The following is a 24,044-nucleotide window of genomic DNA, read 5'->3' on the forward strand; positions in this document are numbered from 1 at the left end:
TGCTGGGGAAACCAGCTCATCTATGCCTTGGACCTCCGACTCCTGCTGTAACTCTTCAATCTGTCTTTCTGTTTCTGTGTGTGACATTTTATGCCCTTTCATTCAATCCAAATAGGTTTTCTCTTTAACCTTGTGGTAACAAAACATTTCATTGTATTTGAAACTAATGGCATTTGGTAATTGGCTATGCACTAAGTGGCAAAGGGCATCTCCAATAATTTACTTGAATGCTGTTTGAAAGTGAAATAATTAGATTTTCAGAAAAGAGCTACAAGCATAAGAGCTAACAGTGTCTTCTGAGCCATTAGCATAAATAGTAGTATAATATAATAGCATAATAAGTAGTAAAGGCATAAGGGGGTTTGGAAGTATTTTTGATAGCTCTTTTTGTTGTCTAGGTTATACAGTCACTTTACTGTAACTTTACATTTCAATACGTAATCAAAAATCCAAAATGTTTCTCATGTTGAAATTGTAGTTTTATGGCCAATCCTAAGTGTTATCTGTATGCACACAAGGCAGAGAAAGAAAATGAAGTATAAATATACATTATGTGTGAACACAAAAGGGTATATGTACAACATTCACTTGAGATTAAAAGGCAATGTGAGCCCTGTGTATGGGGCTCAGAGTTGGGCATTAAACCTTATGATGCTTGAACAAAATGATTGAAAGGAATGATTGACCATATTAACTTTACATGAAGTGAACAGTGTGTCCTAACTTTCTCTTTCTTCATAGTGGAAATGATGAATTCATTCTGTGGAGCATTTTGGAGCCTTTAAAAACATATTTCAGGCAAGGAGGACAGGCAGAACAGGAAGTCTTGCTAGTTTCTATTATTTTCTTCTGTTTACATAAAAATGTAAATATTTGATTTGGCCAAGTCTATCATATTTAAGCTAGTCTTGTTCATCTAAGTAGGCATTATTATCTAATTATCAAAACATAAGTATATCTATTTTGTTAAATTACAGGTGAGAATTGCTTCTCTAAGCAGAAAAAGAAGGGAAAAAGGAGAGAGGCACATGGACAGCCACTAGCAGATTCACCTGAAGTGAATTGCAAAAAGATCTGGCTGACAACCACCACCAGAAATAGAAGAACTTTCTAGTATATTTTAATATTTTGATATGTAGTGCAATTTTTTTTGCTTCCTGTTTCTTAAACCATTTCATCTTCATTCAGAACAATTCTTATTCATTTACATGTCATTATACAATGCTGATGGTATGTTTAGTGACAAGAATCACATTAGCCTGCAGGTTCAGCAACAGTTCAACTAACAGATAGATGTTTGTTCCTTCTTAATGGCATTAATTTGGGTGACATTGGCTTTTAGTGCACATTATTCATGCTCAATTATGGTAGAATAGATAAAGAATTGAAAGACACAATCACATCTGTGTTCCTGAATGAAGAGTCTTTGTGACATGCTTATAGAGATTGAAGTGTCATCCAAGTGAATTAATTATAACAATCTGTTTCCTAATGCAATCTGGCAATTATTTCCTTTTCAGAATAGCCAGCTTTGATTTTGTTTACAGATTTTATACAAACTTTGCAACAGACCCATAACCACATCACCAATTAATTGCTTTTATGAAGATCTTGGGACACAGCTGAGAAGCTGCAGAGGTTACAGCAGAATTGAGCCCGGGCAGGGAGGGGGTTGTCTCCACTCTGCCATTGCTGGAGAGCATTAGGGCAAGTCTGTCTATCCGAGCTGTGGATCAAATTTCTGAATATGGATCATGAATGAGGGACCCCAAATGACTCTGGTACTCAGCCTTTCCAGTTTTGAACTCTTAGTATGTCACAGAATCACAGAATCATGGGATAAGCTGAGCTGGAAGGGACCTAGAAGATCACTGAGTCCAGCTCCTGGCCCTGCACAGCACCATTCCCAAGAGTCCCACTTGACTGACAGTAGCACGTAAGATTTGTGTAATAAGTGATAGTTTGATGGTTTTTCATAGAGGATTTCGATCTGTTCATGTTGAACTCTATAGAACAAAAAAGCTGAATTTGGCTCATGTTTGCCAAGGTGGATGCACAGAAGTAGTAATGATTTTTTTTTAGACTGAAGTTCCTTTTTAAACTCATAACAGTGTCTTGTAATGTTTATTGCTATGAGATTTGTCTTCAAACCACAGCTGAATTTCTCAGGTGCTATCAGGGTGCCTTTACCATCAACTCTCTTAGAACACACACTTTTGAGCTAATACTTTTCTGGACTCCAAATCACAATTATAAACTGACTTCTTCTTATCTTTACTCACTTTTCCTTTAGTGGGATATCTGGAAATTATTCCTGCAAAAAGCCAGTACTAAACCTTGCCCTATTCAAGAAAAATTCAGATCATGAATAAACAGGTTCTGGATTTACATCTCACTACAGCAAGTCTGAAACTGGCTTTTATATTTCTTTAATGTCTGACATAGTTTAACCAATGATGATCTTGAGCCAAATCTTGGATGGGTGCATGCATATGTGTATGAAACTACATAATTTCTATCAAAAGGTATTTCATCACTTTTTTAAAGAAGAAGGGAGAAATGCAGGTTAAGAGAGGAATTTTTAAATTGAAATATTAGGTGTCTCATGGTATTTAAATAAATTAATCAATCATGATAGTGCTGTTTCCAGAGAAACTTTGAAAGTGATTCCCTAGAAACAAGCTGAGGATCAATTATCTCCTGCAAAAGAGCAATACAGTTACAGAATGGCAATGGCATGCAGTGGGAATAGTGGCAAAACCAGGTTTTTTCCTTTAGTATATCAGTCATAGCAATCAACTGCTTTTCTTTGTCCTAATAGATGGATTACGTGAAGAAAGTGCCATTAATGTAAGGAGAGATGTTTTCTTGCCAGCATATGCCCTTTTCCTATATGGTGTTGAAGTATCTTTAAAAAAGGTGCACTGTCTGTGCCAGGGTGGCACCAAGAGCAACCTCACAACAAAGGAGGTCCCTGAGTAGCTGCTTCCTACCACAGGGCAGACTTCCTCTGATGCCTCAGCCAGAAGGTGTGCACTGCATTTGCTTTATGTGCTAATGGCCATCCACAGCAAATCACAGGGGGATTCAGAGCCCTTCCTTCAGCAATGCAGGAGAAAAATAGATTTTTAAAGGTGAAAGAGCAGCATGAAATGCTGCAGAAATAACTCTTTTAATGATTCATGAATCTGATTATTATTGTTATTAATGATGATACCATGCTTAGAGCCATTAGTACAAATCTTAAATGCAGGGAAAGCACTTTTTTTATAGCCTGGAATTACACATTCTAAGGGATATTCATGAGTAGAAAGCTATATTATAATAATATGCATTATGGTTTTTATATCAGTTAATTCTGCTGAATTTGTCTAATTTTTGGATTTGCTTATAAATCTTAATTAGCCACTGTGGATTTGAGTGCAAATAAAAGATTACTGGAAACAAAATAAAATGTTTATATAAAACCTGTTAAATTATGAAAATGAATTCTGTCACTTATTAAGAATAATAAATTAATTGACTTTAAGTTTTACCATAACCACAGCACAAAAGAACGTTTTATTCCTGGTTTTCAATATTAAGAGCAAGTTGTATTTGTATTTGCCTGGAAGCAAGGGACAGTAGACTCTTATGGAGATGCCATCAGTATACATAAGTCAGGGAAGATACTCATTTAGCAATGCCCTCCATGCTCTGAAGTTAGATGGGCAACTGTCTTCAAATATCATGTGCTGCACCCTGGCTTTGTCACTCTCACCACTAAAGTGTCAAATGAACCACCAATGGCATTTATAAAGTAACTGTTTCCTTTGGAAATTTTGAGGTGTTGATTAAAAAAGTCCCATCACCAATGAAGAGATCTACAAAGTAGCTGAAGAAATGTTTATCCTCAACAGAACTGGAAACCATTTGCTGTATTCTGGTGCCTATCTGAATACCCCACACCCCATACCCCATCCTGCACATCCAGTGGAAACAATAAGTCTAAGAAAAAAACTGATAGCCCAGTGGGAACCAGTCCCTGACACTGCTGCTGGACAAATGAAAACAGAGATTTTTATAGTGAGAGGCCTGAAGATCCCTCTGTGCTCTTTGATTCTGAAAAGCCTTAGCAATTCTGTATGCTAGCCTATAATGTGTCTACCAAAAAAAAAAAAAAAAAAAAAAAAAAAGACCCCACATCTCTTAAAAGAATGTTTCTCCAACTAGCTCCTATCATAAATCCTGTTTCAAATCACACACTGAGCATCATGCTCTGTTGTATTTTTGTCATTGTCCTCGGTATTGAGTTACTGATTTCAGCACTAGTGGCTGTAGCTGAGATATTGAGGGAGCAGCAGAATGAAACTCCAAGGCACAGTCTGTCCCCCCCTTTGTGTCACACAGAATGGGTAAATCACACTCCTGTGTAGCTGTGCAGGAGGTGAGGCAGCTGCAGCTCCTTCAGCCACTGTAGGAAATCTCTGCTTGCATTCAGGATAAGCGGCAAAGATTCAATCACTCATGGGTCATCACAGTCTACCTGCTTATCTAGCCTGCATCTTTAAATGCAGAATATTTATGGGAAAAAATGGATTATAGGTTTTTTAAAACCATCTTTCCTCATTTTAGAGATTCCAAGTGACAGTGCTGCTGCCTTGGAGCTTAACAATGTTTAAAGACCAGTGTTGTATGGAAATGGCCTTTTCCATATGCCAAACTGCACCTCCTAAGCCACTTGGACCTGTGATCCTTTCTGGGTAGCCAGGCAGATAAGCTCCTCCTGTTACACATGCCTTTTCGATGTCTAAATAGGTAAGAAAGTGATCAAATTACTCCTCAGCTTTCTTCTCGAGTGATCAAATATCTTGAATCCTTGAGACATGCAATACATTTTTCTAGTCCCTGGATCCTCTTTTGTGTAATTTAGACTGTGCAGCAGAAAACAGTTCACATCTTTTAAAAGTTGGCATGCACATAGCATTTTATCATGCAAAACAACCAGCAGAGATATGCTTCTCTCCTATTGTAGACTCATCTGTGCTTCACTCCTAATAAATATTTCTCTTTACTGATGTATTGACAAAATGTCCTAAGTGTTGAACGTTACATTTATTTGGCCTTAATGCTGCTCATAAGACAGCATTAATTATTTCTAGGAATTACTCTGCCATAATTAGTGGGACTAACAAAGATTTGGACTATACCTCATGTATGGATTTCCAGCCAAACCAAGAAGAAATGTATTATTTCACAGGTGAGCCTTCTCTGGGGTTACTAATGCAGACTTGGACCTCAGCCTTTTTTACCTGAAAGGTCAGTAATTTAGTAATGCCAGCTACTTGGCTCTTTTCTCATTAATATAACAAAGGGCAGCTATATCCAGAATGGTTATTATGGAATATATGTCATGGCCATCTGTTACAGTAAGATATCGAGAGCCTAGAGAGGATGATTCACAATTCTGAGGCCATGTCCTATGGAAAGCATAGAGCGTGGTGGCAGATGGGAAGATGGATCTGAGCAGATGGATCTGGGTGTGGCTCATGTCTCACGCACTGGTTTACACTGGGACAGAGCACTGGGGCTAATTTCTTGCCAGCAGGAGCAGCCTGCAATGTGCACTCGTAGCAACCACCAGCAGATACCAAAATAATTCCGCTGAGGAGGCAGGCGTGCTCACAGTGCTGCTCATCCCAGAGCGAGCACTGCCTCAGCAGCTGCACAGCAATAGCCAAGGGCAGTATTTCGCTTTCAGAATAGAATGCCAGGGTGAGAAACCGCATAACATGTTCAGGTGTGACTGCTGAGAGTGTCTGTGCGTGTTCTGCATTGACTGACAGGGCTCCCCAGATGCCACAGCTACTACTCAATGACTGCCAGGTGACAAGCACATTGACAGCAGAGTGCACTGTAGCACACCGTCTCCTGAAATGGTGATAAGCACAGCAATGCCACAATCTGATTGAAGAAGGCAGCTCTTGGTAATGTTAGAGATTCTAGTTTCACTTGCAATACAGTGTTTTCAAACAATATATTAATAGTTGTGATGCTCCATAAAAGCAGCCTAACCAAATGAAATGTTTAGCAATGACACTGTTACGGAAATATTAATCACACTGTTTAAATATTTTAATATTTCTATTTAAAATTTGAACTTTCCATTTTTAATATCACATGTGCTACTCATTTGCATAGCCCAGAGCTCACAAACTCACCAGGAATCTTTCTCCACAATCTGACAGGAGCTAGCTTATATCTTTTGTACACCCATATTGATTTTGGAAAGAAAGTTGCTGCTTGAAAAGAACATTAAAAAAGTTAGACAAAATTGTGAGAAAGAGAAATAAGTTATATACCTTGCCACAAGTGCTTCCTGGAACTGTTGCCATACTCAGGGAAACAATTTTATTTTTACACTTAGCTAAATTAATTTATTGAAATAGTGCACGCTATAGTTAAAAGTCAGCACGTATATGTAATTTTTACTAGCTACATATTTTATGTAAATTCTCAAGTGCAATAGATAGAAAAATGAGAGCCACCTTGGAGGCAAGGTTGTTCTTCCCTTCTGGGCTGAGATGATGACTTCTTTAATATCCTCTTTATAGGAATCTTTGTGGTTTAGCACCTCATATGAAATTTAATACTTTTCCACAAATAGCTGACAGTGAGGAAGAAATACAATTATCTCAGGACAGAGAAGTTATTTTTAGAGCTCTGTATTGTCTACTTGGCATCAGTTTTTTATAACACTTGATATGTGCATGATATATATAACACGTATGTAATTGGACTACTTGCTGCACTTGTATTCAGACTCTGAGCTGCACTGTATTCAGTCTCTGATCTTATTTATACCTTTGCTGTGGGAGATTTATATCCAGGTGTGGTGGCTGACCAGCTCAGCCATTGCCTTTTTTCACAGTCTGGCACAGTCACTGGTAAGGCAAATACTCTTGGTAGTAGCAGTTTGCTAGTAGTTAATAAAGGAAAAAAAAAAAGTGTATTTGGAGAATAACAGCTACTATATCTCTGCTTTTAGGAAATAGGGAGTGTGCTAGTGATGTGTGTTTAAGATGACATAATACTGGTTAGGTAGGAGTGGCCATGCAATATAGGATCATGTCTTCCCATAATTCAGGGAAGGGGATTTTCTTGGCTACAGTGATTCTCTGCAAAGCCATTTTCCAGCAGTCTTAGATGTCTTGTGTATATGCATATGTCTTGCATGTGTATACCTGCACACACGCTGCTCCCCTGCTGACTGCATGCACTGCACCCTCAAGGAGAAGAGATGCCCAACACAAGAAAAGAGCAAAACAACATCCCAGGATGGCAGAATGGCAGGAGAGGGAAGAGCGTGGGCAAAGCGACTCTAGCTAGCAGACACAGCACAGTATCAGGGCTCTCTGTTCCTTTAGTATCTGTTTCATATGATCATGCTCCCACAGAAACAAATGTTTCAGATACCTTCCTTATTGATAAAGCTTTTGGGCACAAATTTTCTTGTTCTGTCTTGAATGGCATAGAGTGAGAGTTATTGGGATGTGTTATTCTTATGGTAAATTGCGCAACCATTTATTCTTGAAAAAAAGATTTTGTAAGTGGGAAATAATAATTACTATTATTACTACTATGATTATTTTAAAAATAATACTAATAACAATAGTAAGTAATAATGTTGGTTGGTGCTGTTCAGAACATTACCAAAACATATTCTGAGATAAAAAAAAAAAGTGTTTCCAACACTTCAACATTTGAAGTAACAGAGCCTGAAGATTAAATAATGTTTCCTTGACAAAGATTCATATTCCCAGCATCTGAACATACCACTGGTCCTCCTGACATTATTGATAAGTTCTGTTTTTGTTGTGGATGAGCATTGTTGGCATTGTTGACAACTACAGACCACAACAGAGTCAATACTGATTAAGGTGAGAGCAGGATCTTCCTTGCATTCAGCTCTGCACATCATAACTATTCCAAGGCTGCAAAATGAAAGAATGGAAAGGTTTTTTTTGTGTCTTGTATGAAACTCCATGATGAATAGCTAGAGACCATTTAATGGGTGTAACTCATATAGTTATTTGAGCATCTCATTGCGATGCTTCTATATCTACAAAACATTTCAAAGCAAATAAGGACATGTAATACTTTTCTCATTGCCAGTCATATCTGAGAATATGGAGAAAATGTCTTTTTTCCCCTGCAAGAGGAAAAATCATCTTGTTTAAATAAGTAGTCATTATTCCTGCCCAACATAGCATTCTACAGTTGTTCTATATTTCTTCACATGTAATTATTAATATTATGTAAGAGCTCAGCAAGATTCTTCTTCTCTTTTCTGATCAAGCTGATTTATCTGTCTGTAATATATTTTGAAATTCAGAATGAATTTACATCATCCTCATAGTATTCTAAGGTAAAGATAGGAGATTTATTCTAGTAAACAACTTTTAATTTTAAAACTGCAATTTATAAGTTACTTAGTTGCATATTAGAGAGCCCTTCAGAGAAGTAACTAACAGGGACAAAAATAGCCCAAATATAAGGGGATAAAAAGGGGGAAAAGCACAGAAGAGTGCAGTAACAAGAAACTTGGGTTGCAGGACATCTGTTTATTTTGCTATCACATTCATATGAAACTTCATGGTGGTTGGCCCTGGAGTTCATTTAAGCTGTAAGAAAATTCTCTTGAATTCTGCTTTTGGCTGCCATTGTGGTAAATATGTCCTTTCTGACCTAGCCAAAATACTGATACCTAGTGAGCTTTTTTTCCCTTCCCCAACAACATGACAGTTCCACGTGCTATGCCATGGCTCAGGGTTGCTTGTATTAGTAATAAAGATTTGAGGAGTTGAACAGAGATTTTAAAAATAAATATTCTTCAGGACATATAATGGATCAGGGTGGAGCAATATAGAAGAATGAGCTCTGGAAAAAGAAAAAAGAAGCAAATCAACATAAGGACTAGTGAAATGGAGGTAGAAGAAAAAGGAAGAAGAGAAACCTAAGGCTTCATATTGGATGGACTTGCACAGCATAACACTGAACGTTTTTCATTGTTAAATATAATGTGTATATATATGTTATATATATATATATGTTTACACATGTCTGAGTTAGAAAAATGAGTGCTCGTGGTGTACTGCTGTAGAGAGCTCTCAAGGCTCCCTGTTGGGCTGTTTGATTTTACTGTGGGTCTATGACTGACAGCCTGACAGCTTGCTGGAGCTCAAGGCAGAGGTTGAAAGGACCATGGGTGGCTCACTGCAGCCTCACGGGAATTCGGGGCACAGTGTTCCGAAACTTCCTTTTCTTCTGCTTAAGAGACACAGCTTTAAACAAGGAACGTTTTTATGCTTTTCCATAAAGCCTGCCTAAACAGACTAAAATCGCCACCTAGTGAGGACAGTCTCTCAGCTCACTCATTTTACACAAGGCTCTTGTAAATAGGTAATCCTATTATTCCACTGCATTTAAGTTTGAGTGATAATGATAAACAATATTTTGCAAGAAAAATCCCCGAGAATTTAAGGAAAAATATATTTGCTGAAGTGACAGGAACAGGCATTTTCTATAAAATAATACGTATCCAAGCACAGATATTCCTACCACCTGTCACTGCAATCATTAAGGTTCTTAATTATTGTCTTCAGAATATATTTACAGAAATCTTGAGTGAAGAGCCGATTTTAATGCCTGTGTTGGGTGTCTTATGCCTCCTGCACAGGTAGCGCTGCAAAAGGTCTCCAAGTTCTTGCTCTTTGTTTCTCTGAATGAATTGCTAAAAATAAACAAACTGCATTAATGGCTAAAACCCAATGAAGTATCCAGAAGTGGTTTCACTTTTAGCATGCCTGTAATGAATGGAAGTGAATGGGCAACAAAGAAAAGAGAAAACCATATGTACCATGTTAGCAAGGTTTTGAAAGGTTCCTTAGCTAAATCCATTTTGCAGGTTTCTTTTGCTCGATCTAAATGATCAAGACACTTTTCTATTATTTTCACTATGACGCACCATATATAAATTCTTTCCTGTTACATTGAGGAAATAAACTGACTATTAGGGTTCAAAAAAATGCATAGCAAGTCACTCTTAAGATTTTATTTAAAAATCAATTACAGTTAAATATATTATATTTTATATTATTTTTTCCTGTCCTACATTTGGTCTTTTAAAATTAACATTGTGAAGACTGTACAGTTATGAACATAAAACACCAGAAGAAGTAAGGGAAAATACACATGAACCTCCAAATACAAAGGCTGTGACTTTCAGGCAACCACATGAAAGAATTCTGAAGAAATTGTGAGTATAAACAACAGTGAGATAGGAAGAACTGTCTCACAGTTTTTTCCCCTCAGATAAAGTTACTTTCTTTGACTTGCCTTGGCAGAAATACAGTTATGGTGCTTACTGCTGATGAATATTTCTAGATCTTTTTGAAACTGCGTATGTCAGGCTTATATAAAATCAGAATTTGAATCTACTAGCATTGTACTAGGCAGTGTACTATGGATCAAAAAAAAACCTTCAGGATTTTTTTTACCTCTCTAAACAGGTCTAATTTTAAACTGCTAAATGCTACTGCCTACATTTATTTCCTGCTTTCCACAGAAGTAAATAATTCTCTAACTTTGAACTGATGAAATGGTCTTCATGATGAAATGGTCTTCTTAGAGCATGGGGAATTTTCACAGCTGCAAAATTCAATGCAAAGTTAAATGAGGAGTCACAGGCAATACACAGCACCCTTCACAATACACTGAAGTATCTTTCTCCTTCTGTTATGTTATGAGGTCTGAGTCATACCTGAACAGGGTTTAGACCCTGCACTGGTAGCCAACAGCCATCAGATGGGGAAGGAAGACTGGCACTGATCACATCAGAGCAGGTGTCCAAGAAATTATATCTTGTATTTCACACATTTCTGGCACAAACTCTGTAGCAAATGTGACTGCAGCATTATTTCCCTGTACAACATTCCAGGATGAAGCTTTTTCCTAGGCTGGTTGTGCTCCACAGAACCTGTATTAGGTTCACATACATGGAGCTGCCAGACAGTGACATGTGCTGGTTGTCTGCATGCCAGGAAGGAGAGCTCACATGTTTGCATGGGGTTACCATGAATACATTAGCAGTCCTCAATAGTTTGACTTTTTTTTTTTTTTTTTTTTACTTGTGCAATCACAGACAGTGAAGCCATGTGTTTATGTTCTCTTTCTGAGTACACCGTGAATCTCAGGAATCACTTGGTAGGTATTGGGCAGAGTTGAGAGTTCCTTTTGCCCACTAAGAACTACCTTTTTGTTTAAGAGACTTTGGGTACCTGTGGTGGAATGATAACTAAGCAGATGAATTGTCATTAGCCAGACCACCTGTTCAGACCTGGTACCTCAAATTAGGATACTCACCTCAGTCTCACCAGTGCATTTCATTTAAGGATATGAGCCTAAGGATGTGAGTCTAAGGAATTCCTGATTTACAGGATCAACAGCATTTTCCTCACAGTGTTTCCTCACTCATATAATTAAGTATGTGAAACAGAACACAGTGTGCCTATCTCTCCTTTAGACTGTAGCTTTCTGGATTTAGTACTTGTTAGGACATCTGATAAGGTACCAGATATCAGATGAAGGAAACTGTGGTGACAATCTCTCCAGTCATTCAATATATGCCTGAGATATGACTAGGATTGAGAAGCAAAAAACTCTGTGCTAAAATGCTAGAATTTTGAAATAAGATTGTTCCTGAGTGTAGCTCTTCATGTGGGGACAGAAAAACAGCCATTCCTTTGCTCCCTTGTTGTTAAAAGGAAAGAAGATTTTTTTTTTTTTAAAGGGAGATATGGCAGGTAAGGCCAAAATTCTGCAAGAAATCAAAATAAAGCTGCAGCAGGTATGAAATAAAGCAAAATTTAAGGATATTAGGACCATCTCTCATGAAAAGCTTGTGCAAATCATTGTTTATATTAAGTGAACTTCAGTAAGTCATTTGAATGGCAATGTGCCATATTTAAATGATCTGAAGAATCATCATAGAATTATAGAGCGGCCTGGACTGGAAAGTACCAGTCCAGAACATACTTTACCTCTTTCTAAGGTATTAAAGGATTTGGGTGAAATAGCTTGGTTACCTTTAATTTATAGCTGAATAGCCAAAACTTCTCTGTATTAGCTTAGGCTAGCAATTTGTTAGTAACACAGCCATTGTGGTGCAGCAATAAAAGAAAAAAATTCATGAAAAACACATGCACAATGTGTTTTGCTCTTTCCCCTTATCAGTACTAGAGCATCACTTATCAGCTGGTGCCCTAGATCAGCCTCGCTGGGGACCCTGCAGCTGCAGGGGAGTTCCTAGCCTTGGGCGGGGCAGCTGCCATCTCGCAGGGCTTGGGAACCACCAGGAGCTGCTGTCTGAGGCAGAAGCATTTTTGAGCAATCTAAGGAATTAGATACTTATATTTGATCATCACAAAGGGATAGGACCCTGGATTTTCTGAGCTTTTTCATGAAGCCCAGTCTGTGGCCCAGTTAGGGTCATGGTTTTCCTTTATCTTGAAGTGAATCTCCAGCAATGCAGGGAGGTACCACAGGAAATGATGCTACGAAAAACATCCACAGATACCCATGTAAGCTGGTCCATGGTAGGGCTTTCATGAGCATTGGTGGATTATTAAAGAATAGAAAATCTCAGGTGAAATTTTATGTAAATTAAGCTTTTTGCAGAAGCTCAGAGTCACTTACCAACAGAGTCTGTGTTCTTTACCAACAGTCTTCTCCTAGTACATTAGGAATTAACTGCCTGTGCCCAGGCCAATGCTGACATGGTGCTGCCATGTCCAGCCTTGCACCTTGCTGATCCCAACCTTGCCTTCATTACTTGGCTTCCCAGCTTGACCCCTGGCCTGCCTTGTCACCAGAAATTTGTCTGGTGATCAGAGAGCAGCTGGCCTGCTCTTCTGCCTTGCTAGGTGCCATGGGACTGTGGCTTGTCGGTGACGATGCTGCCCAGTCTGCCTGGCTGTCACCCTCAGCTCCTGGCTCACTGCCTCTTGTGGAGCTGCCAGTTCTCACTACTCCCTGACACATAGGTTTAATTTGACTTGATTTTGTTGGTTAGCTTCAGTTTTCGTTATTCTTTAAATTAATTCTTAAATTCTTTAAATTAAAAGCCAAAATAGAATTAACTTTCCAAACTTTATGGCATGTGAAAGATTTAAAAATGAACCACTGAGTTATTTTTTTTCATGAAGTCACAACGAAATTTGGTTCTGCTTTCATTTCAATGCTACAGTGAAAGTTCACATTCTATTGCAAAATGCATAGGTCAGCAGTGGAAAAAATTCATGATTAAGTAACTTGCACTGCTGCTTGCATAATTCTTCCTTCATAATATATAAGAAGGAACTACGGAAAAAAGACTCTCAAATCAGAAACACAAACCCACATCAAAACAAAATTCAGTAAATGGAAACAAAAAGGAATGGAATGTAATTTTCTAGAGAGGAAAGCAACAGCCAGAATAGTGACTGCCCACAAGATCACAGAACAATTGTGGTTTGAAGGGCGTTCAGGGAATCTCAAATGCAGCCTTCTGCTATAAAAGGAAGATCAGCTACAAGGTCAGATGTTGCTCAAGCTTTGTTGAGTTGGGTATTGGAAACTGCTGAGGATGGGGCACAAAGAACATCTTGGTGCAACCTGCCCCACTGCTTATCAGTTCATCATAGCTCAGAAACTCTTCCTTATATCAACTCTGACCCTTCTTGCTTCAGGTTTTCCACATGATTTCTTGTTCCCCCTTGTCCCGTTTTCAGCTCAGGCAGAGTTAAGTTCCTTTCAATAGCTGTTACAGTGCTGTGTTTTGAATTCAGAATGAGAATGTGTTGATAACACACAGATGTGTTCTGGTTTTGTGAAATGTTTATCCTAAGTAAAGGACTTTTTTCTTGTCTCATGCTCTGCCAGTCATGAGGTTTGCAAAAGAAACTGGGAGGGGGCTTAGCTGGGACAGGTGACTTGAACTGGCCAAAGGGATATTCCACACAATAGAATGTCCTGCTCAAGTTTATAACCTGGGGAAAGTTACCCAGAAGGGTGGCTGCTCTGGGTTCAGGAAGTGGAGTCTGACTTTGGTCAGTGGGTGGTGACAAATTGAGTTGTGCATCACTTGTTTTTTCCCTTATTATTAAAATTGACCATTATTACTACATTTTAAATTTATTTTTGATTATAAAACTGTTTTTAATCTAAACCTACAATTTTTACTTTGATTCTCCTTTCCACTCCACCTGTCTGTGGAGAGACAGAAGGGGGTTGAGTGAGTGGCTTGTGGTCCCCAATGTCCAACCAGGCTTAAAACACATGACTCCTGCTATGAGCTCTTGTGAAGAGCTTGGCTCCATCTTCTCAATACCCTCTACAGGATTGCAAAGCTGCCATTAGGTTCTCTTCTCCAGGCTGAACAAGCTCAGCTTGCACAGCCTGGCAAGGTCCTATTTCAGAATGTGAAATTAACAGAAAGTACAGACACACACAGCAACTCATGAAAACAACAGAAATTCTCTTTGCAATGGAGAATTTTTTTATTTAAACACAGAGGCACACTCTCATAAGAAATATCTTACTGCTTGTGACCACTTTATGCACATCCTCCACACATAATGTCAGACCTAAAAGGGTGCTGAAAACTTCTGGTGAAAATCTTTCCGCACACAAATTTGCTGGAGGGTGATTCTTTTTTTTTGATGGAAAGAACAATTCTTTCCCTATGAAATAAAAAAAACCACCATAACCAAATATTTTCCTGGGAATTGAGCAAAGGTAAAAAGGCTGTGAGAAGAGGAAAAAAAATGTACTCTTTTCAGAGGGTCAGGTGTCTGGATGGGACAAGGAACCAGGGAGCCAGACAGCTGTTTCTGCCTGCACATGAACAGGGCCCTGAATTAACAGCTGCACTTCTGATTTGTGCTAACACCAACTTTTTCAAAATTGTGTGCGTTCTTTTGCTTCCATTCTTACTGTTTGTTGGTATATTCATGCTTTTTGCCAGTATTGCTGGCTGGCTTAATTTTTTTAAAACTGACAGACTGAGAGCTCTGGAGCCTTTAGCTGAGGCCTCCATGTGCAGTTAAGTAAATGGATGCAAACCTTACTCTATTGAGTCTGAAAATGGAACCACACTCCAGATTTCAGTCATAACAAGCAACTCTGAAGGATGGCCCTTTACATTGTTGAGATGTGAAACCTCACCTTTCTATCCTTCTCTTCCTCTCCTGTATTTATCAGGAAAAGTTTCATCCAAATTAAAACACTGGTGGCTAGAACTTGCTTCTTTATAGGCACTTAATTTAATGAATCTTCAACTATCTGAAACCCAATACAGTAATGTAATGAAACTGCAGACATACAGCTATACATTAGAACATATATTTTTAAAGGAAAACAAAAGCTTAAGGGTGGGTAAGTGCCCATACATAGGAGGTAAACAATTTTAAGAAGTGTGTGATCTTAGGGGTATGCTAAAGAAGATTTGGAGTCTTTAATGAAACACAAGAACCATCATAGCAGCATAAATAAAACCGTGAAATTTACCACACTCCCTCTGTCTGGTTCTTTGTTAATCCATACAAAGAAAACTTCAGCCTTCCTCCAGCTTAGTACATTGCAGCAGGCTGGCTGCAAGAAGAGACAGTTATGTGGGGGATCCTCAGTAATTCTGTCACAGCATGTCACAGCCATCCTTCTTGACTGTGCATTTGTTTGTTGTCACTAATTTATATACCACACGTGAATTAAAGATATGTGTTGATACTCCATTGATTTCATTGACCCTATAGTAAGTTATTATTGGCTCCAGCTACTGGAGTAAGCTACCAGCTTAGGCTGGTATCTCTGACTTTGGGGCATTTCCTAGGCACACAAGTTCCTAGGAGCACAATTTTTCTTTCTTTTCCTTTTAGGTTATCCAGTTTTTCTCTGCATGTGGTCATTCAGGAAATTTTCACAGTCTGTGTTTCACAGGAACTTCTGTAGGTGATCAGTGCAGTGTTTTTTGTAGCAGAGCTGCACGGAGCATGTCCTTTCACTTGGTCTTCCCCACGCTTTTGTAGGCACAAGCAGCACCTGAGCAAATTCACTATCTCTGTTCGTGCAGTGTCACTCACAAAGCAGTACAGAATGGGATCCGCAATGCAATTCAAACTAGTTAAGGCCTGTGTGATTCTGTAAACCTTATACATCAGCAGCAAAAGATGTGGGTCAGAGGTGGAAGGCTCTTTGATGCTGCGGATAAGCAGTATAACATGATAAGGAGTGAAGCAAACAATGAAACTAACTGTGATGCTCACAATAAGTTTCTTCACTTTTTTCTTTTCTTCATCTACTGTGGCTTGGTTATACCTGACTACTTGGTAGATTTTATGGTAGCAAAACACAATGATTATCAAAGGGCCCAAGTACCCTGAGCATATCCGGAATAAATTTATGTTCGCCTGCCACCTTTCCAGGGGGTAGTTATCATAGCATAATGTATGATTAGTGAAATTGCAAGGATCATTGAATACTTCTTTGTACACCAATATGACTGAATTAAAGATGCTTTCCAGAAGCCAAACAATTATGCTGACAATCACTGAAAATCTTCTTGTGCGCAAGTACTGGAGCTTCAAGGGGTGAACTAATGCCAGGTACCTGTCAAGAGAGATGCAAGCAAGGAACGCAGTGCTGGTATAGAAATTCATATACATGAGGAAGGCAAAAATCTGACAAAGCAAGGCAGAGAGCCTCCAGTCATCTCCATGCCAGGCATAATCAATCCACAGAGGCAGAATCAAAGAGTACAAAAGGTCAGCCAGAGACAGGCTAAAGATGTAGACTGCTAACTCATTCTTTTTCCTCACCTGAATGCAAGATGCATAGAGGGATATGCAGTTGATGGGAATACTGATCATCATCACAGTGCTGTACACAAATGGAAACAAATACTTATCCAGGGTGTGATCATCATGGCACTCAATGCTGTTGTTCATTGTCCACCCCAGAAGTATCCTTGAGGTAATTCCAGCCTGGGTGCAATAAAACCCCCTGTTGTAGTCTGATGGGCTGTCATCTGTTAGTTCTTCAGGACCTGATTGATAAGATTCCAGCTTTCTGCTACTAAAAAGGAAAAATGTCAGCTATTACATTTCTGTTGTTTTTACAGGATTCTTGGTGTGTGTCTTTTTTTTTTTTTTTTTTTCTAGAAGTAAGGAACTGGTTTTAGGAGATCAGGGGATGTTAATGCTCCTGGAGTTAGGAATGCATAGGAAGAGGAACCCAAAATCTAAGGCTGTCAAGGTCACTTAGATGGAAGCTTCCACAGCAGAAGTAGGATGAGTAGTTAAGACACTTCTTCTAGGAGTGGGGTGCTGTCCTGCAATCCTGGGTCTCTCTTGCGGGAGAGTTAAAGGAGATCAGAAAGTAGACCACAGATAAAATAATAGATGTGCATTTTCTATTATTATGGTAAGCACTGCTCTGGAAATATGAATATGGCAGATTTTTTTATTTCAAACAGCCTCCTCCCCCCTAAGGCAATGGAGAGAGAAGGATAGAAAGACAGGGATTCAGGTATCGCTGGATGTTGGGATCTGCTCAGAAGAGGAAAATATATGTCTGGTATCTTTCTGTATTGCAAATCACTCTTGTCTTTGCATCCTCACACATCCCTGCTTTCTCTCTCCTCCTTTGTATGTGATCCCACATGAACTTGCTGTCAACTGTGCTGGTCCAGCAAGGGTTACTGCATGTACCAGAAATCCTTGTGTGAAACTTGCCAGTCTGCTGGGTTCCTGCATGCACATGACAATCTGCTGGGATGTCCCTTCGAATATGTGAGGTGGAGACTGAGCAGAGTTTTTCATTAACACTTCTTTCCTCTAAAAATTGCAGCTGTGGTGCATGAGCTTATAAAGCCATTAGCAATTAAACTTTTCTTAGTCACTTCCAGGACTGTGGTTATCAACAGCTTCAGCATGAAAATATCAGCAAAATGGTAGCCCTGACTAAAGCAGCTGGACTGGAGGTGTTGCATGTGTGAGCCTTAGTAACATGTAGAAGAGCTGACCTTTAGAAAGGGTGAAAAAAGGGCAAGAAAGGGTGTACAGCTGTAGGTGTGAGACAGCTGAGTGTCAGTATCACAGCTCTGACACTCGGCAGTTTCCTTCTCCAGAGAATGAATTGTTACATTCAGGAAATACAACAATGGAAAATATTGGTTGCAGACCAATTATACTGACAAATTTAGTAACTACTTGAGAGACTGCTGTGATAGCTAACTGCTTGAGAGACTGCTGTGATTTTAGCTCAAAGCTAATCTGTGCTTTGAGCCTGGACTGTAGCAGAGGAGGTGAAGAGGCTGAAGAATGAGTAGGTTGCTAGATAGCACATCTACAACTGTTCTCACATGGGAAAGAACTCAAGCAGAATACATCTTGTGTGCAGAAACTTTCCCATGTGGTAAGAAAATTCAGCCCTTTATAGGTTTGATGTGTTTGTGGGTTTATCAGAAAAAACCAAACAAGTTTATTGCCTGTGCTGAGAGGTCATTATATGGGTCTCTTGTCCACAAAAAAAGCCCCTTTCATTATCATTCATTAAAAAAAGGAACAATGATAATACTACCCAGAAAGCACATACGCAATTTTACCTGCCACTGCCTTGTTTGATCAAGTTGCCTAAATTATCAGCTAGAGCTAAACTCACTCACAAGCTTGAAAGCCAAGGAAAATTGTTGAGAAGGACATGGCAATTTGGTCTATTGAGGAACCTTGTCAACATGATGACTAATTTAAAAAAAATGCAGTGTCTATATTTAAAATAAACATAAGATGTCTTCATTTCAGCTTGGTTTCATAAAACCACACTGTAAATAAGCCATTGCAAGCTTATCAGTACAGATAAGTATCACAAAATAAAAATCTAGCTCTAGAAATTGGATCAAAGGGTTTTGTGACACGCTTCTCACCAAAGAGAAATCAAATGTATGCAGACAGACCAGATGAATCAAAGATAAAATACCTACCTCTTCTCCTAATCACACTTTAGCATCTCTTCTCCTGTGACAGGTCTCTTCATGTCTAAGAGGGAAACATGACCTTTCAGAAGCATATGTGTAATGCAGCAAGTGTATGAGGCAGCGTTTCCTGGTCTTGTGACTGAGAAATTGGAATTCCTTCTCCCTCCCACATAAACTCTTTCTCTTTTGTTAGTTAACTTCTTGTATTACAGATTCACCATCCTTGTAAACTCCCAACTTTTCTCTTACTACCCACAACAGCTTATTTTGTTTCTACTCTTAGACCAACATGCCAATTTCCTCATACCACTTGGGGTTTTTTCAGTTTTTTCATTTTAGCTCATTGTTTCTAAGAATTTCACTCTGTTTATCTTACTGAACATCATAAAATAAAACACTTGTCCTTATGTTGCTCTTATCTGAATAAACTACGCATCCTTTTGGGCAAGACTTTGATTTGCTCTTCTGCCAACTGCCTTAAAGAACTAATATCTGAAAGTGTAATTGCTAATGGCAGGCTGGGACACTAAAAATGAAATTCAAAGAAGTCAATTGAGACTACATGCAAACTGTCACCTGAGTTTTTTCTGTCCTTCATATTCACAAGTCACTGTACCCCATTGCTTTTTTTTCTTCTTAACCAGTATGTTCCTTAGTTCCTATGAACACAGCCCTGGAGGCTGTGCAGCATTCCCAGGTAATCCATGTCCAAACTGTGATGACACATTGATGGTACATACATGAGGACATGCTTTCAATGATGGTAATAATGAGAAGTGTGTCATTCTGGCACGTATTGATGACCTATACTTAAGTGTGTCAAAGAGCCAGGAAATGAAGCCTACCACAATACATGCTGCAGTTTCTTGCACAGAAATATAAAATCATAAAGCACCACTTTCCCCTAACTACAACACATTTTACTCAAATTGCTTGGGGCTTTATTTCAGAGGAAGTAGTCCATATCACACTTTCTTGCTGAGTTGTTTTTTTCATAATTAGGACTTTGTAATGCAATATGATTTTTCTTACCTGAATGCATGATCTGAAGCATTCCCAGGTTTTCTCTCTGCTACTGAGCACACTTGCTGGCTTTGCCTAGGAGGATGGTACTGGCTTACAGATATTCTAAAAAACAATATTTGATTATTTTCCCCAATGATATATTTTTTTTAACCATCAAGGAATTTTCGTTTGATGACATGGTCTAATGGTTTGATTTTCATGGTCAAAACCTACTGTGACTAATTCCACATACTTGTGACTTATTTTACAGACTTGTTTTGGTATCAGATGTTTCAAATAAAAAAAAAAAAATTCTTAACAGTAATTCTTTATTTTAGATACATTATTCAATTATTACAATAGCTCCTGCCTCTGCTATTTTGCTACAGAAAACCTACTGTACAGGAATTCTGAAGAGTCAGTAAGAAAAAATTTAGAGAAATGGACTAGCAAATGTTATGCTTTAAGTACTGTATGAAAACAAGTCTGTAAAGGAACTCTGTGAGATTTTCTAGAGAAAAGTAGTCATTGGATTTGTATCAACACATTTCTACAGCATCTTCTTCAGGTTCACAGAGAGCTTTATGTAGTCTCTCCATTTATGACATTTTGAAAGTTGCAAAGTACAGTGTTAAATTTTCATAAGCTTAAATACAAAAGGATATTCCATACTTCTATCTGTAAAAAACTTTGTAAGGGAAGAAAGGAACAATGCTGTGAGAGCTAGCACAGTAGCTGCTGTTCTGATGATACTGTATATCAATCATAAGATGGAAAGATAGATTGTTTTCCTTTTTCTCTTTAAGCAATTTCAACAAAGTAGATTGCTGTGTGTTCTCAGAATAAGTTCTATTGCCAAGTTGAGCTCTTCAAGTACAGGGGATGTTCCACAGCTAATTCTTTTTACCTCAGGAGCAAATCTTACAACTCAATTCTGAAAAACTTCACAATTTAGGAGAGTTGAAATATGCCTTTCAGAAACATGGCCTTTTTCTGCTTACAATTAACAGCAATTTTCCTCATACAACATTAAATTTCACCCACACATGTCCATGAGATTCTGTAGAGACTCAAACAAGTCTAAAAGAGCTCAGGCTTTTTAACTTAAATGTATAATTTGAGCATAAACATTCATTTAATGCGAGCCAATAGGAAAAAAAACCCACATGTTTTTTAGAATGTGGGCCATGCAGGCAAGTATTATTTTGCTATATCATTAAGTGCCTCATGTTTTCCCCTATGCATACAGAAAGATGTACAGTATATTTTCACATACATGATACATGGCATTCAAAGAAGCTATTTTAACCAGAGCTTATTTTTCTGCTAAGTTTTAAGCATTTTGCATATTCATATAAATAGCACTGGATATCTCAACAGTGCCTGAAGATACTGGAGAACACCAATAGAAGACTTACCAGAATCCTCTGTGAGGCCTGAGGCACATTTTGCAGTGATGGGATAGCTTAGAATGTTGAAAATTCCCCCCAAATACAGTTTTTCTCTATTATTCCCCCTTTTGTAATCAACAGTATTTTGATCATAGCAATGCCATTATAACAAACACCGAATCAAATTTTCTTTTGTAATCCTAGGCATGCCTTTCCTAATTCAATCTTTTGATGTCTTTTTCCTTAGTCTCATGTTTTGGTTGTGCTGGGATTTCTCCCAAAGCAATCTTTTCCAGCCCCTTTTGTGTCTCTTCTGTCAGATGTATGATGTCAGCATCCCATCAGGGAGAGCAAGGCTGAAACCTGTCCCAGAATGTTGACACCCGTCCCTGGCTCCTGAGCGTTTACCTTGGCCGCCACGTGTCCCCGTGCAGCGGTTCCCGTTATGCCATTGGCAGTGTGACCCGTATCTGCTTCTGAGAAAAGTGGCTGCTTCTGCTTCATCAGATACGGAGACAGGAAGCTGCTCTTTAGATAAACAGGCAGCAGTTCACACATCTCTTGGTTTTACTTCCCTTTTTTTTTTTTTTCTGTCCCCAATTCCTTGTTAATCTAAGCTTATTCATGAGAAAAAGATGAACAAAGGATGGACGCGACCTCAGTAGATAAAGGAATGCTTTTAGACACTTTATAAAATTTTAATTTAAAATATTGTCTGATTATATGAGCGCAGTGTATTATACACCCCTTATCTAGGAGACATTGTATTCTGCAGAGGAACCAATCCACAGAAATTAAATGCTGTGTTTTATTTGTATTTACTTGTGTAAGTTCAAAATGTGCATGTTTTTGTTGACTGAAGGACCTCACCTGCCTTTCCCTACAAACTGATCACAGAATCAAATAGGAATCCACCTGAGAAGAGCTTAAAAATGTTTTACAACCACTTTAGGAGTCTGAGGAAAAAGAATTAGGTATTTTCAGAATTTATGAGAAGCTCATGAATAGTTCTAGTTAACAAAGGATAATAGCATTTCATGCACTGCGACAGGTTATATATTTATGTATTTTTATATAAACTGACTCTGAGGTAGGATGCAGTTTTCAGAGGAGTGATTCTTTTAACAGATAATTCTATTCAATTAGACCAGTGGAAAGTTGTTACGTGAGTATGGTTCTCTTCCCCCTCTGTGATCAGAATAATTTATTGCATTTTTTTCTTAAATTCTGTTTGGAACAATACAATTCTGCTTTAAGAAAGTGAGTACAATTTCACTTGAAATATCCATCTGTTGAGTAACACCAAAACTGTCCGGTTTGATGATTCAGATGCTAAGGAGAAATGAAAGAGAACACATTGAAAATAGGGGCATACTGACTTCCTTGAGTATAGCAGGCTGCTCTATAATATTTAACCACTGTATAGAGAGATTTGGTTCCTTTTTTTTAAGTCAGTGTGTCTTTTTCATCCACAGTTTTTTACTGATCTGATTGTTACATGAAGCCTGAACTACCCAATACTTGTGGCCAATCTCAAACTGTTAAAATAGCCCCTTCCTGTTTGGTGATTGGAAGATCACTTATATAAATTTCTAAAATAAATTTCAGTTACATCTTCATTTTCACTGAGGGAAAAGTCATCAGACAAAGACCTGTTTCATCACTTTCCATGTGCTATTTCCTAACATGGTACCTACTAAGTGTCCAGTATGCCGGTTCTGGTGTTTTGTTGAGCATTCCTATAGTTTGCTAAAGAAAAAACAGTTCTTATAACAATTAGATATAGAGAAGCAGAGTTGGAACATTTCTACAGTTCTTTTCTGTGATGACAGCAGAACTGAAAGATCAAAGGAGGAAAGAGAGGAGATGATGCTTTTTATGCATTCTGGAAGTAAAGCTGTATGTTGAAATAAATTCTTAATTGTGTCCATATGCAAAACCACAATTTTTCCAGGGTTTTTGTGAGATCTGGACATATACAGTATCTCAGATCAGTCCTCCAAGAACAACATGTTATTAGCATTTGATGAGAAAAAAAACCCAACCCTGAAATAGGAAACCATTAACAGTGGAAAACTATCTTATCTAGAAAAGAAGCAATGAGTAAGTCCTCAATAAGTTTATTGATTAAATTGGAGTTTACAAAGGATCCACGAACAAAGGTGTTGTCAAGAAAATTAATCCACAAACATCAGAGGTTATATCCAAAAAGGAGACAGAGGAGTCCTGTAACTTTATTTGAATAAAGGGAGAGGTCATGGGGCATTCCCCATGGGGTCTCTCAAAATTTTTAGGGGATGCACCCTCCTTTTTATCCTAATTTCCTGGCCACATTTCCCTCTCTCTCCTCCCATTGGCTGAGGTACTTGAGAGGTATACAGACTTCCCAAAATGCATAATACCCCTTCTAATGTATACCCTCCTCATTTTTCTTTTTCCTTGTGTCTCTCTTCTTTTTCTCTAAATCCAGATACGTATGACAGTCTTCAGTGAGTAACAGTCTGTGTCAATTAGTGGGATTCCTATGGAATGGTTTCCCCTACTGCTTCTTTCACTTCTCCATATCTGGCCCATTGTAAAGACACCTCCTTTTTAATCCT

The 24,044-nt window shown here is 38.4% G+C and overlaps 1 protein-coding gene across 1 annotated transcript; it reads right to left on the reverse strand.

Moving 5' to 3' along the window:
• Positions 1-15,981: 15,981 nt before the first annotated feature.
• Positions 15,982-19,097, reverse strand: GPR65 (G protein-coupled receptor 65). The gene is made up of 2 exons (XM_021540954.3): positions 19,055-19,097; positions 15,982-17,148 (listed from the first exon to the last, which is right to left on the reverse strand). Exon 2 carries the CDS (start codon positions 17,019-17,021, stop codon positions 15,984-15,986), a length of 1,038 nt encoding a protein of 345 aa, XP_021396629.1. The 5' UTR covers positions 17,022-17,148; positions 19,055-19,097; the 3' UTR covers positions 15,982-15,983.
• Positions 19,098-24,044: the final 4,947 nt, after the last annotated feature.

This window comes from Lonchura striata, chromosome 6 (assembly GCF_046129695.1).
Source record: "Lonchura striata isolate bLonStr1 chromosome 6, bLonStr1.mat, whole genome shotgun sequence".
NCBI lineage: Eukaryota > Metazoa > Chordata > Aves > Passeriformes > Estrildidae > Lonchura > Lonchura striata.

Excerpts from the sequence above, each read along its gene's own strand:
- GPR65 (XM_021540954.3), bottom strand. The coding sequence starts at position 17,021 with ATGAACAACAGCATTGAGTGCCATGATGATCACACCCTGGATAAGTAT.